The 15622-nt window shown below is 33.9% G+C and overlaps 1 protein-coding gene across 4 annotated transcripts in view; it reads right to left on the bottom strand.

Moving 5' to 3' along the window:
* Klp10A (kinesin-like protein 10A) overlaps window positions 1-15622 on the bottom strand; it is a 51837-nt gene that overhangs the window by 22055 nt on the left and 14160 nt on the right. For 2 of the 4 annotated variants that reach the window (XM_089696866.1, XM_089696867.1), the window contains exons 2-4: window positions 11688-11878; window positions 9973-10080; window positions 4605-4641 (exon numbers count right to left, since the gene is read on the bottom strand). In XM_089696866.1, the coding sequence (XP_089552992.1) occupies window positions 4605-4641; window positions 9973-10080; window positions 11688-11878 (336 nt within the window). The remainder of the gene's footprint in view (window positions 1-4604; window positions 4642-9972; window positions 10081-11687; window positions 11879-15622) is intronic. The other 2 variants (XM_089696868.1, XM_089696869.1) reach the window with 1 other exon arrangement.

The following is a 15622-nucleotide window of genomic DNA, read 5'->3' as shown; positions in this document are numbered from 1 at the left end:
AATTAAAATTTTTATCAACATGAATGGAAGAAAAACAAATATTTGCAGTTCACATTTTGGACAGCAAGGCATTTCGTATTCAATTAATATTACAGATGACATCACTACCTGCCAGATGATTCACAATATTTTCATACATTCCAGAATATCAGTTCTATCCAGAAATATCCACGTCTATTGCACGCCTCATAAGCGAAGCGTTGAGGTGGGTACTACTGTCACTTCACGCAAAACATCTGATTTTTCAAACTTAAAATGTCTTTATGTATCATACATTGCACTTGTAAGATAATACATACACACACATATTAAGGGTGCTGTAACAGATTTTTAACAAAAACCGCTATTTTACGGTACAATTTTAACTCAAAGCACTTACACGTGAGAACAAAGTAATATCTTAATTTAAAGATAATATATTCAGTTCTACGATCATCTTATAAAAATTGTACGACGTCATACAAAATTGTCACTGAAATACGATTTTCCCAGCACAATGATCGCGTAAAATGCAAAAAAATGGGGTCTAAACCGGTACACTTTTAAGAAAATTAAAAGCCTAATCTATCTTCTTACCTATAAATTATTGAGGGATATATAGTCCTTTATAGATTGTGATAATTTTTTTGTATCTAAATCAAAATTTTATTTCAATTATAAGCTAAATTAAAAATACTTGTCGATTTCTTCATACATTTTGCTCTCGCGGGTCGTCAGACCGCGCTCAGAAGCGCTCTTGGAAGGACGGGTGTATCGCTCCTCGTCCCAAAAATAAAAACGAATTAGAAAAAGATTATTGTGCGTATACTGTCGTTTTCGTGATTTGAAATATTTGATACTTTATAAGAGTAAACTGTATAAGTTTCATATTCCAATTATTTGTAATTTAAAATTATGTTTTAAAAATTATGTTGACTGAGATCCTCTTTTTTTATGGGTTGTTGAACGGATTGGTGGGGTAAAGCAATTTGACAAAACTTAAATCCAAAATGGCGCCGACGAAAATTTGCCATCTTTTCGTCATGGGTGTCATTTTCATGGTTTTTGGGGTAGCTATTAACCAATATGAGGTCAAAAATAAAATCCAAGATGGCGCCGACGAAAATTTTACATCTTTTCGTCATGGGTGTCATTTTCATGGTTTTTGGGGTAGCTATTAACTAATATGAGGTCAAAACTAAAATCCAAGATGGCGCCGACGAAAATTTTACATCTTTTCGTCATGGGTGTCATTTTCATGGTTTTTGGGGTAGCTATTAACCAATATGAGGTCAAAAATAAAATCCAAGATGGCGCCGACGAAAATTTTACATCTTTCCGTGATGGGTGTCATTTTCATGGTTTTTGGGGTGGATATTACGCAATATGAGGTCAGAACTAAAATCCAAGATGGCGCCGGTGAAAATTTGACATTTTTTCGTCATGGGTGTCATTTTCATGGTTTTTGGGGTAGCTATTAACTAATATGAGGTCAAAACTAAAATCCAAGATGGCGCCGACGAAAATTTTACATCTTTTCGTCATGGGTGTCATTTTCATGGTTTTTGGGGTAGCTATTAACCAATATGAGGTCAAAAATAAAATCCAAGATGGCGCTGACGAAAATTTTACATCTTTCCGTGATGGGTGTCATTTTCATGGTTTTTGGGGTGGATATTACGCAATATGAGGTCAAAAATAAAATCCAAGATGGCGCCGACGAAAATTTTACATCTTTCCGTGATGGGTGTCATTTTCATGGTTTTTGGGGTGGATATTAACCAATATGAGGTCAAAACTAAAAATCCAAGATGGCGCCGACGAAAATTTTACATCTTTTCGTCATGGGTGTCATTTTCATGGTTTTTGGATTTAAGGGACCATAACTCACATAAATGCAATAGACCGTTGACTGACAAAAATTAAGCAAAAGTTCAATAGCAGTACAACTGTTGGTGTATTTTTGCATCATGTCTTATATAAAAATGATATATAGAGATTTTTATGATTTAATTTTTATTTTACTTACTTTCATCTAAAATACTGAACCCACCCCATATTCTCATAGCTCACTGTGGAGCCAAGATTTATTGTAATTATTAATAATATCGGAAATTACATAATTAGAAAATGTTTTGTTTGTTTTATTGTACCTACTTACTAATACAAACTGAAAATTTTTTTTTTAAATAGATACTTCAGCTTCATAATATTAGCATAGAATAGTATTAGCATAGAATAAATATAAATTTGTAAATGTAAAATGACAGGACCTCATTACTAAGATTTCGTGTTTTTATCTGTCACCAGGTATCTCATGAAACGTGATAGGTAAACAGTTAAAATTTTGAGAGATGAGGTTATTTCCTTTACCGCTACCAATAGCAACAAATAAAAATATCGAGGTTAAGCATCGGTTGGCGCGGTCATAAATTGGATGGATGATCAATTTTTTTGCAATATCTCTTAGTTTTTTGTACGGAAAAAGAAACAGCGTGCTTAAATAGAATAACAAAAACGTTAACATCTTTGTTATTTTATTTTAGTTTACTTCTTTATTATTAAGAAAATTACACCTATGACGAAAAGATGTCAAATTTTCGTCGGCGCCATCTTGGATTTTGGTTTTAACCTCATATTCGTTAATAGCTACCCCAAAAACCATGAAAATGACACCCATCACGAAAAAAGTCAAATTTTCGTCGGCGCCATCTTGGATTTTGGTTTTAACCTCATATTCGTTAATAGCTACCCCAAAAACCATGAAAATGACACCCATCACGAAAAAAGTCGAATTTTCGTCGGCGCCATCTTGGATTTTAGTTTTGACCTCATATTTGTTAAGAGCTACTCCAAAACCTTGAAAATGACACCCATGACGAAAAGATGTAAAATTATCGTCGGCGCCATCTTGGATTTTAGTTTTGATCTCATATTGGTTAATAGCTACCCCAAAAACCACCCACACTTGCAAATGTGTTTGCTACGTAGGAAAAGTTCAGATTTAAGAGTATCCTAGGTAATGTGTTATGTGACGAATACCTATAATTTATTTCATTCCGACTATTTTTCGGAATAACATACATTTACTAAGAATTGTATACAATGCCGGATTTAATACAGTGCCGGTAACATCATATGTATGATAATAATTCTACATTTCTTAAAAAGCTTTGATATTGTATACAATTCATAGATTATTATTCAATGAAATAATGATGTAAAATAGTCACACTTTTTTAAGTTGTTTGAATATACTAACATACTTATTAGGATCGTACCTACTAATAAAAGTAACAAAATGAATTTTTAAAGTTCCTAGTAATCTTCTGGAATCAATTTCAATAAAAATACATAATATCAAAAATTAAAAATAATATCAAGTATGAAGATGGTCTATAAAATGGAATGCGCTATGTTTACGTGAGCGTGATATTGCCGCGAACAAAGTTACGTCGTTAGATACCTAAATTTGAGTAACGCAGATTTGTGACAGCGTCCTTAAGAAAAAACACTATTTTTAACGTTCATGATATTTTTGATGTCATTTTTGTTATTTAAACTAGTTAAAAAACAGTTTAAAAAAGTTCTGTCTTGGACGTCCGTGTGTCTGTATGTGCGGATCCTTTTTCTTGTTAACACGATAGCGACCGAAATACTTTACTAATCGAGTCTTTTTTTTTCTCTTACGCTTGAGTATGCTCAGGAATAGAACCCTTTCATTTTTCAGGGTCTGATTCGATGTGGTTTAATTGTTATTAAATAAACAAAAATAATAATTAATAAATATTTATTAAAAAAAAATTATGAGGCGTGCACTTTTGGATTTTCCAAATTATTTTATTGTTAGAGAACTTTACTGTCCCAAAATGTAAGATCAACCCAAGAGTAATATCAGACCAAAGACTGGAAATAACAGTTACAATTGAAACAGCAACAAGCTCCAACAATTAGTACAACAATACAAGAGCTCAACAAAAGAAGCACATTATAATAACAAGTAGCAGTCGAACAGACAAAGAAAGACGACGGACACGTCATGAGATTAAAATTAAAGAACTAAAACTGACAACAGTGCCTTATAAGTTTTAAGCAACAGATTGTTATTTCAGATTTTGTTTAGAACCGTTACAATTTGACTTTGGTGAAGATCTCTGTCTCTATAATATGCTAATGACTCATATACGACGATGACGTCTTTACAAACAATTGGAGAAAAATTGTTAATGGGAGATTATAAAAAAGACCTGTATTTCGCTGTTTAGTTTAACTATAATATTATAGTTAAGCTTTAATAGGAGATGATAAAATACAGCTATAAAAAGTAACGGTTGAAGTTTGAACATGATTGAAATAATTGAGTACGGGCAGAATTAAATTATCAACAAAATATAATCCCAGTTTCTAAATGTAATACTAAACTTACTAAATTCAAATTAAACAAACAGGACAAACATTCAGATACTGTTGAACTTGAGGTGACAAATAATGACTAAGCACGTAAAGTTACAAATACGGAAACGGTTAATGCTACGTGCACTTCAATTAAATAAACGGAAACCTAATAGAAATAAAACAAGATGGCACTTTCACGTTTAAAGAAAATCTAATTAAAAGGGACTTACCTTTTGTTGCCACTGGTATAGACTGTCGCGTCATATCCTAAAACAGAAATCAGAGTTATAGAAATAGTCGATATAAATTGCGATCTAAATCAAGCAAAATAATAGGCATAATAAGCGGGTATATGGACACTATCTATTTACAAATGAGCAGCGCACTTTAATTTTCAACTAGACTGAACTATCTATGCCACTAAAAGTTGTAAATTACGAAAATCGTAAACTGATAAGCCATGAGGTAGTAAAATTGCTTTCTTTCAATTTTTCCCCGCATACAAAAATGTAATTATACATGTCCAACTTTCCATTTGAGATGCGGGTGTTTGTAAACACCTCGCCAAGCTTCTACAAATTACAAATAACGATTTGAAATTGGATATACATTAGAAAAGTATTACTGAACACTATGTCAAAATTATTAGGAAGATTGAATCAACATACACTTAAATATAGTAAAAGTTTTGTATTGTAGATATTTGATTTTGATATTATTCGACATTCATTATTTTCATAAATAATTTGAGTTTGTTTGAGTCTATTAACCACTAAATACCAAATAATTAAAGCGTTTTACTTTACACTATATACAAGCCATCATCCATCTACCTAAAGTCTAATTCCTAAAATTGCACCCTACCAACACCTATATATCTATTTACAAATCCTGAGCATGTTATTATTCATTTACTATGCACAATAAACACGTTTTATCTATGTCGTTAATTAAAAGGCCGTAAGTCGAAGGCATTAATTCCATCACTAATAATGAATCAACATACGCAACTAGGCCATCGGGGGAGGCGCGGTTCGCAATTTCCTTATACTTACGCTGCACATTTCCTTTATGGGAACACGATATATGGCATTTCAGTTTTTGCTTTGTAATGTAATGAAAGGATCTTTGAATGATGTTAAACAAGTTATTTATTTTCATTAGATCCACTAAGTTATATATGTTTGGTCGGATATTATTGATCAAACACAACCTTATGAACCTCTTATTAACTTTTTAACACTCAAATATCAACCCCAAAAGAAAAGTATGTTCTAATAAACAATTTCTTTAGTGTTAGCATAAAACATTGTAGTAAAAGCCTTCCCTTTGTCGAGTATAAAGCGGGCAGATGACAACGTTAAAAGCCACTTTACGTTTGAAAGCAACGCTTTGTACAATTTAGTGAAGGAAAAACTGCACTGAACATTTTATTCGATCTTTTTACTTCGAGTTTATTGCTCTCGTTGCTTTTACACCTAATTTGCATAGCATTGCGATGTTTAATTTAAGAAGCTTCAAACGTGTTAATAAGCTTTTTAGATGATTTTTATCATTTTTTTTTATCATGTCATCATACAAAATTTTGATTTATATGTAAAATGAATTTTTAAATACAACATCTTACCAAACAGACAATAGCTGGTACATTATTGTTATATGATATTCTTAAACAATTCAAAAGTATCTCCCAAAGGAGTCTGCAGTTGAATGCATTAACGTTTGGATTCATCTCTAGACATTTCCATGATAGCTCATTTGGGACTTATAAGCAAGCAAGCCTTTCTGTCTACTCTAACAAATTACAGTTACAACTATAAATTACAAACAAAAACATGACGTTTTATCTTATTTACTGACTGTCTACAAATTATTTGTAGGACTATCTATCAAGAATTCCAAGCGCCAGGATAATTATTAGACAATTGCTGCCCTTAAATAATGCGCAATTAATACCACAGACGGCAAAAAAATAAGGAGCCACCGTAATAGCAGTCTAACAGTGAATTATAGGCAATTTCTTAATCATTCGCACAATTACACTTTTACAATAGAGATAAATTAACGTCTGACTCTGTAAATTTATAACCGATTTTATCCTATATCTGATAAAACGAAAATCTTTTGATATTTCGATGAGTATAACTTTCAACTAGTTACAATAAATGTAAATGATGATCATAGAACACATGAACTGTATTTATAAACAAGACACATTAGGCATTATCTAAAAATTACGACCGAATTTGTATTTGCAAATTAATCAGCATCAACCGTTGCACACAATCTATTCACTTCAAATCGATAATAGAGCATTGTCAAGGATATAACGACATTATTCCGAAATGTCCCATTGAAATAAATTCACAAAGAGTAGGAAGCAAGCCCATTACCTTCATACTGGTATTCCAATAGCGGAATGGGCATGTGACTCATATGGTTAAGACGATACACAAAAAAAAATCCACTGCCTGGCGGGCGGAGTCTAATTATAGTTCGCTATCGCGATCGCGGGTGTGCGCGAAGTCATTCTTGCAAACTCGCCGCGCTGCCGCTGGCCGACTCGGGACAAACATGTATGGAGTCGTCATACAGTTATAATATTGTTATACATTTATTTAATTGTTGATTCATTGGTTTTATTTTCTTGCTTATAAACAAATAATCTTCTTTTTAACAACTACTTAGACATTATTAATAATTATTATTATTTCGTAATGTTTACCTTATTACAAAATAATACAGGTTATAAATAATCTTTAAAATAACAAAAAATATTGTTACTCTGAAAAAATGAAATGGTACTCAATAACGCGGACTACTGAATTGATTTAGATAGAATTTGATGCTGACGTAGATATTACATCATGCCCAGAAATGAAAGGTACTATTTCTGAAAGAAGTTATAAACCCTAATTCTTCTCAGTCAAAGTCAAGAGTGGAAGATATCACTAATACAGTAAAACTGATGCGAAACTTTGGATGTTAATTTGTAAATTTTTTTGTTAGTTGTTACTTAATCACGTCAAGACTACATTACCAATTTTGATAAAATATAGCTAATTGCCTGGATTTACACATAGGATACTTTTTATCCGAACTGAACACTTCTGTGGGATAAAACATGATTCACGATATAACCTAATTCCACGCGGGCAAAGCCGCGGTCGGAATGATATTTTTTTAAATAAAAAAATTGTTTAAAAAAAAACACAAAATATATTGACGCATGTATTTATTTTTTGCACTCTATTATAATAATTCTAATTATTCATTACAAATAATCAAAATAAAATAGCCAGAACAAAGTTAGGCCCTGGTAGGGTAGGTACCTGCCTACCTACCCTACCAGGGCCTAACTTTGTTCTGGCTATTTTATTTTGATTATTTGTAATGAATAATTAGAATTATTATTAATTATAATTACAGCAATGTGAGACGAACACTGGCTTATTTATACCAATAATAATGTATTATAAACATTAAATTAAGTTTACTTTCTAACAACAAAAATACATAATATTAGCTAATGTGAACAAGAATCAACCAATCATCATTCATCTCACAACAATGAAATGTGCACACAAATATTCATCCAAATCGGTTCATGTGATTAGGAGGAGTGACTGCAGCGCCATCTTCCGGGCCCAATTGTGTTTGCAGATCACCCAGGAACTCAATTTAATATACTTACACAAAATTTTTCGAAATGAAAACTCACATTACTATGTAAATATGAATATAAACCTGTTTTAGTACTAAGCAATTTCCCGCACAGGTGTAGTAAGTATAAATGAAATAAATATCAACATCAAATTCTTTATACAACATACTTATCTAATATCTACCACCTACTAAGAAATGTAATTCTTGAAATTTTTTCGTATTTTTTTTAAATAAAATACTACTCCAATGAGCTCCTGTTCCATATTATGTCCGCCATACTTCCACTAAGTTCACCATGATTTTTTATTTCTTTGCACTTTGTTGCTTTTTGTTAAAAATGGAATCATGCGATAAAACCAGTAGAGCGTTGATAACATACATTTTTGACTGATTAAAGGTACTTACGAAGGAGTGGGTTCACATTGTGAACAATCAGTGGGTTTATTTTCCTTCTGGATTCCGGATTTCTGAAAAGATTATCTATGCTATAAATGGAAAAACCTTACACATTCGTTATGTACTTAAAACAGGGGTACGTATATCAAACATCGTCTATAATACAATTATCATCAAATTTAAAATAAAACCAACTTACTTCATTAATTTGTTCCAATTGTAAGCATTCTTTTTCCTCCAACCTTTATGTTTCTTCTTCTTATTTTCTTTATTGTCCCCATTTGTCTCATTTTGTCTTATCGTGTTGTCACCCTTTGTTACGATTGCGCGAGCGACACAAGTTCCCCGTGTGACGGCCGTAGCGGGAATGACTCGTGCAGCGATCGGGGTAGGAAGGTGCAGGGCGGCTCTCGCTATATTGGCTGGTCGCGCGCTAATTTCAAGTATTTCTTGTTTATTTCAAAACCATCGCATATTTCAAAATTCTAAATCGGTAGACGTATAGGTTGTATATTTTATAGTTAATATCCAAAAAGTCGTAACTTTACGTTTGTTATTTTGAAGATGCCAGAGATTAAAAAAAAATAACAATGAGAACTTTGTATTTTTTTTCTATCGAGAAAATATCATGGAATCATGTTTCTAAAACGGTAGACGTATTGTGTTACTATTGAACTTTCTTGTCAAGAATTTTCATCACGACAACTTTAATAATATAAAAATTACGAAGGTTTAAAAAGGGCCGTAAATGTTAGAAAAATTAATTCATCACCTTAAAACGTTACCACCCTTATTACCATAGCGTTAAGGGCCACTATACACAAACCTGTCTCTGAATATGGAAGGTGTATTAACATAGCTCGTTTCAATTAATCGTTCACCCTGACACGAAATGTATTTAATACTTGGATGGCTCTATTTTTATAACCGATTGTTTTTGTGTGATGAGTCATTGTATTGAACTTCGGTTAAATTTTGTACAAAAATGTTGATTGTGCGGCTATATTTGGATTTTAATGTGCATAAAAATTATCAGATAATACGGAAAAGTAAAATATAAATACAAGGCTAATTTCTGCTGCGCTTTTGTTTTGATACGCAGTAGCAATAACTGTTATTGCAACATTTTAAGAAAAAGTTATAACCTATTGTTAGTGAGATAAGACCCTTCTCTTCCGAAGTTGTAGCAGGTCACAGTCACACAGAAAATTGTTATTGAGAAATAGGTAATATCAAGTTTCTGTGACCATCAAAATTAAAGTAAAATAAATTGTGCCACCGTAACTAATGTATAATACAGACTATGTAACAAAACAAGATTGGAACGTGCTTTTATTGCGTAAACCATTATAAACAAATTTGTTTACACAACAAAAACAGTACCAGAACAAGCGTCTGTGCAAATCATAGTAAGCAACGAAATAAAAACAATCAAATAAAGTGGAGTGTCGCTGAAAACAAAAAATAAAACAACGACGGACGGCGCGTCCGTCGCGTGCGGCGTCCAACGTGCAAATGAGTGCGAAATGCGAATACCGATCGTGAGTTGCGCACGGGCAGCGTGTGGCCGGAGTCCCCGGCGCCCTCGCCCTCACCGCCCTCGCGCAGGAAGCCGCCGTCGTCCGACGACGAGCCCGACGGGTCCTTACCAAACAATCACGAACAACAGTGCAACTTACGAATCCATGTGCAAAGCATCCAACTCCATAATCGACGAGTGACTACGCTCTAGTTCTAAGTAAAAGTGAAACTGAAGTGAATATGAGTGTGGAAAATCGATCGTCCGGCATCGGATACAAGGTCGCCTGACCATCAATTACTGTCGGACTGCAGACACTACGGTATAATTACTTATAAATATACTTCACATTGTGTTTATTTTCTTTATTAAATTCGGTTATGGAATTAATCAAATCTCAAAATAATGATTAAATGACACACACGTATTGTTATGATGTTCGGCGTGGGCAAGCAGTGTTGCCTAGGTAACGGTGCTATTGAGTGATTCTGATACTACGTGCGATTTGCAATCACCTGCCAACTGAAGATGAGTGGAAACATTTCATACTCCTTTATTCGTTTAACTCGACACTATCACTTAGTCTTTATAATATATGTGTTAATGAGCATGTTTCTATGAACTGCGTTTCTGGTCTTCATGAGCGGAAAGCACGGACAAGACTCACGTATGCCGGCGTCGCATCGTTGTAGCAACGTGCTTCGATACCCAAACAATGAGGGTGATCGCGGCTTGGTACAAAACGGCCTCACAAATCGATACAAAATCCGCTCCATTATCGTGAAATCGGTACATAATTAAAAGCAAAACTGCAAGTCATGACGTTATGTGAAATGCTTCACTAGAGGCAAAGCTTCTGTGGGACCCAAACGAGTTAACTATCTAACGTGTGCAAAAAGCAAGGTCATAACGCAACGTTTGCAATGCAACTCGATATTAATATTAATAAAACTGACGTAATCGGTTACGAATGCTAGTAATCATTAGGCCGTCAAGTTAGTCCGAACACTGATTAGAATGATACTATCGTTCATTGAGCACTAAATTGGCAGTGTAAGCGAGAGTGATAGGTACGATGACCTTTGAGTTAGTATTAATAGCTAATTTTATGGAGTTAATAACTACTATGCTTTCAGCACGTTTTTTTTGTCACATTTGTCTGGTGAAGCTACTTTTTAGTCAAAGCTACGACAAGTCACTAGGATCGTATCTTGTATTAGAATCATTTAAAACAAAATTTAAATTTATTTGCACATTTTGTAAGTAACAGTTACTAAAAGACCTAACTCATATTATAGTAACTTAAAGAATCGATCAATAATCTCTGCTGGCTCAACTCAATACATATTTGTGGATAATCTCTACTGTAAAACCCCAATGAGTCACTTTGATAACATAATTATTATTTCTTGGACAATTACAATTCCAATGTGAATTTACTTCGCTCCTAGGCGACCATAAAGAAGTCAAAGTATCTACTCCCAAATCATAAGTTTAGTGAAATCATTAGACAGACAGAGTTGGTCAAACATAAACTGGCCATAAAATGGCCTAGGTGGAGTACCAATTTTAACGGGCTCAATGCTTATAAATTTTTAAAGAAAAGAAAAAATTCAATCACGAGGCGGGATTCGAACCCGCGTCTTTCCATGATTCGAATTTATTCTATTCTTTAAAAATGTGTCTATAATGTGTATGTGTCTAAGGGAAACACCGCGTGTTCAATGCTTACCCTGGCCAATTTATTGGGCATCGGCTGCAAGTGCGGCGTGTGCCTCGTGCCCACCAAGAGCTCCGGGTTCAGCGCGAGGATCGCGTCTATCTCCACCTCCTTGCCCTTCGTCTCGCCGCGCTCGTACCATTCCACCGTCACCGAGCGCGTCTCCAGATTGATACCGGACACGATCGCGGAGTGTATGCGGCCTGGAAATTTGTGGGGCAACTATTAATAACAAATTCTTAGCAAATAAACTGAACTTCAAGAAAATGTGCCAAGATTAATAAAGTAATTTTAAAATGAAATTTTGAAAAAAAAGGATCATACGTGCTCTTTTCTACAAATGAAAAACTAATCATCTACATTGGTTTAACTTATAAAATGTTATGAGTACAGAAACAGTAAAGATATTAAATACATGGGATATTTTTCATTTACATAAATTTTTTGTGCGCTGAATTGCGGAAATCCTCTATATTCGATATTTCAAGACTAAATAAATTACACATCTACCAGACCAGAGGACGTTTATATTTGTTTTGTTTTTTTCTCATAAAATAAATATCCAACTCAATATAGGCCAATACGATTCATCACAGTCAAGATGTTTAGATGCTGGTATTAATAACTGAATTCAATAATTCATTTATTGTTTACACAGGTGCTCCGCGAGTCTGGTCTCTTTAGGAGCGAACTGAATTAAATTTATATACTTTCGCGAACTGTTTCTCTTTATAAACTTATATCTTTAGTTAAGTTTCTATAAATACTTCGATAATATAATTCGTAGAATTTAACATAAATTTAAATCATTGTATATTTATTTCAATAAAACACATTAAAAGCCCCTTTCTAAAATAAACCAAATAATGACTGTAACCTAAGTTCATTTGATAGAGTTGAAATCGTAAAATTGCATTAAAGTTGGATGGTAGTTGGTGCATATAGACACTCGTTATAGAACAATAGACATAAAGGGAGGCGGCTAGACGCATAAGTAACCGCAATGTAGCCAGGATAATGCCAGACTACCTACGTTTCATACCCCCGGAACGAATTAGAGGGTTTGCGATAGGTCAAATCCTGAAAACCTTAGACAGTTAATTTGTAAAAGGGACCGTAGAGGACAATGTCACGAAGATAATGATAAAAAAAAATATCACGTCCATCAATAAAAATACTGCATTAATTGCCGATGAATTAATTTCTATGTTTCAGGTAACGGATCTTAAACAACAACCGGCACTGTGTCGATTTATCACTATCAGACGTTCAGAAAAACGGGATTGAATACACAAAACTCAACCAGGACAAGGTCACCGACCTCCGACAACCTGCCACAATGTTACGATATACGTAACACAGCTGCCCACAGAGGCATCTATTATGAGATGTAAACAGTTCTAAAACAGAGACTCTTGAATGCAGTAAAGATTCCAACTTATATGCAGAGAATCTTCCCCAGAAATAATACTTGTCTTACAAATCCAACTCTTCAAACGATGAAAATATAGTGTCGCATAGTCGAATAAAACTTCAGAGATGAATAAAGAAGAGTACTAATGATCGCTTAAAATGATTAGTTGTGCCTACTACCTAGAATCAAAACTATTTTAGTTTTGTAGCGAAATTTTTAAATATTTCCAAAATCATAGGGTTCCATTATTCTATGTAGATGTAGACGTTTAATGTGTAAGAATCTTACATAATTTCCAATACCATGAGTGAAATGATCTTCAAACCTAGCTCCTCAAGGCTACTGATAAACAATTACAAGCAAAACTCATCCTTCCAAGTAAACTCATAGCAATTTTACATGACACAGTTTCAACACACAAAATTGCGAACCCATAGAGGATTATCGAATAAACCCCGCCATGGTTACGCTCCATGACCCGACGAAAGTGGAACGAACCGAAATGTAATGAACAAAAAGTTATTGGTAATGTAATGGGTTGCAGTACTTTTGGTATCTGGAACCATGCACTGCTGCTATATAATCTTTTTCATTTTGAATTTCATTCGTTCATGTCATGAATTGATGCGGGATTGCAGGAGCACATTACCACGCCTTACCATTTCAATTTTATGACCTTTGTTGATCCAAGTGATTCATCTATTTTTGCTAAACGAAATAAAAGCCAGTGGAAGAATATACAGTTTCAGAGCACTTGACCTACAAAGTGTAAAAGCATATGTACAGTTGCTGCATGTAAACAAATACGCCAATCGAACTTGATCTGTATCTCGCGCTACTTTCCTCGACGCGTATCACCTTACAGGAGATCAAAGTGCGCTGGTCGCCGTTACAATTTTATACGCGGTGTCATTGACCCGTTAACGCATCTCGGCGCTAATTATATCATGCTCCTCACGCGCTGTGCTCGGCAATGCGGTGACAAATCGCGTTTCCGTAACGCATACTTTGCCCACTCCACTTTCTTTTTGCGACAAAAATTTGAGTTGCCTAGATGAAAATATCGCTTCAGCGTCAGGTCGTTCGCCTGTTCACTTATTTAGAAACTGTTGCTGGAATAACACGATGAACGCTTTCTATCGTGCTGCAAATTAACGTCTAAAAATTATGATCAATAAATGTAGCATTCGAATAAAATATCCATGCAATTAACTATGTACTTTGTAAATACCCACTCGTGATAACAAAGTAAAAAAACAAAAAATCTAAAACTGCAAAAAGCTGGTCTAGCTGTTTTTTATGAGATGATTATAATCCAAGCAGATAAAAGATTAAAATTATTGATCTGTACCAATAAATTGCTCGGAACGTGAGGATAATGCACATACATTTAAAAAGTAAGTAATCGTTTGTTTATTAAAATCGCTATTATTGATAAGCAATAAAAAACGCGATAAATCAACAAACATGTCTTATGGAAGAAATTTTAATATACACGCTGACCTACAATGAAATGAGGATTATAAACCTACTTTTTACAATCGTATACTATCAATAAAAATCTCTACGTCACGATCCACAAAAACTGACCACATTTCGCGCAACAACTACATTATATTATATTTGAACGTACAAGCAATTCATGATTGCTACAATTTGAGTTAATTTAGGATAGCATCTTATAAAAATAGAGAGTACTTAGCATATATTATCATACTTGAGAAATCAATTATTTAAATCAGAAAACATATAGTTAATTCATTAATTTTTGAATTTTATTAAGGTTAGTGGAAGTAGGAAAGTTAGTATAGGAACTACACCTACCTATGCAAAAAATAAACAATACAAGAGGAAAAGTTTGAAACTCTGAGTGTACCTGGTACCTTCACTTCACCAACAAGCTGTAATGATTTAAGGTCAACAGTCAACTGCAGATTTGCAACATAATTGAAACTTGTTGAATGACCGACGAAGGTAGCCATTTATGTATTGAACTAAAATGAATAATGAATTTTGCAAATACCTACATAGTTAGTTGAAATGGTTTGAAACAACAAGTGAGATTGAACAGATGTTCAGAGCTCATGCAATATTCATACATTGTTTACATATTGCATCCATAATATTTAGTAAGAGCAACTGAAATGATAAACCGCATTTGCCTAAGAGGTTATAAGATACGTCACTAAATGCACACGCAGTACCATGTTTGGTTAACCATCTTCCGCTAAGCAATCTATCCCTTTAATTGCCACCACAGCATTGTCAAGTAAAAGTAAAAAGAAATGCATTGTTCCCACGGCCAAAGGAATGACAAAGTAAAATGGCGTGCAATAACAACCTCTGTGTATCGCGCGTATAATATAATGATTATAGAGAAACTGGAGCACGTGGATGCCTCATTTCATGGTGTTATCGTATTGTCTGAAACGGCTTTCTAGTTGTTTGTTAACCACAGTATACTGGGCTTGTAGCTCAATCAAGTCTCATATAATAGCGACAGAATTACACACCACACACAATTGTAAACATT

The sequence above is a fragment of the Colias philodice genome, chromosome 6, assembly GCF_061535455.1.
Source record: "Colias philodice isolate Cphi_HAF_F1 chromosome 6, ilColPhil1 Martin Lab GWU primary, whole genome shotgun sequence".
NCBI classification, from domain to species: domain Eukaryota; kingdom Metazoa; phylum Arthropoda; class Insecta; order Lepidoptera; family Pieridae; genus Colias; species Colias philodice.
The sequence above is the reverse complement of the archived record's forward strand: the minus strand, read 5'-3'. Positions and strand labels throughout refer to the sequence as shown.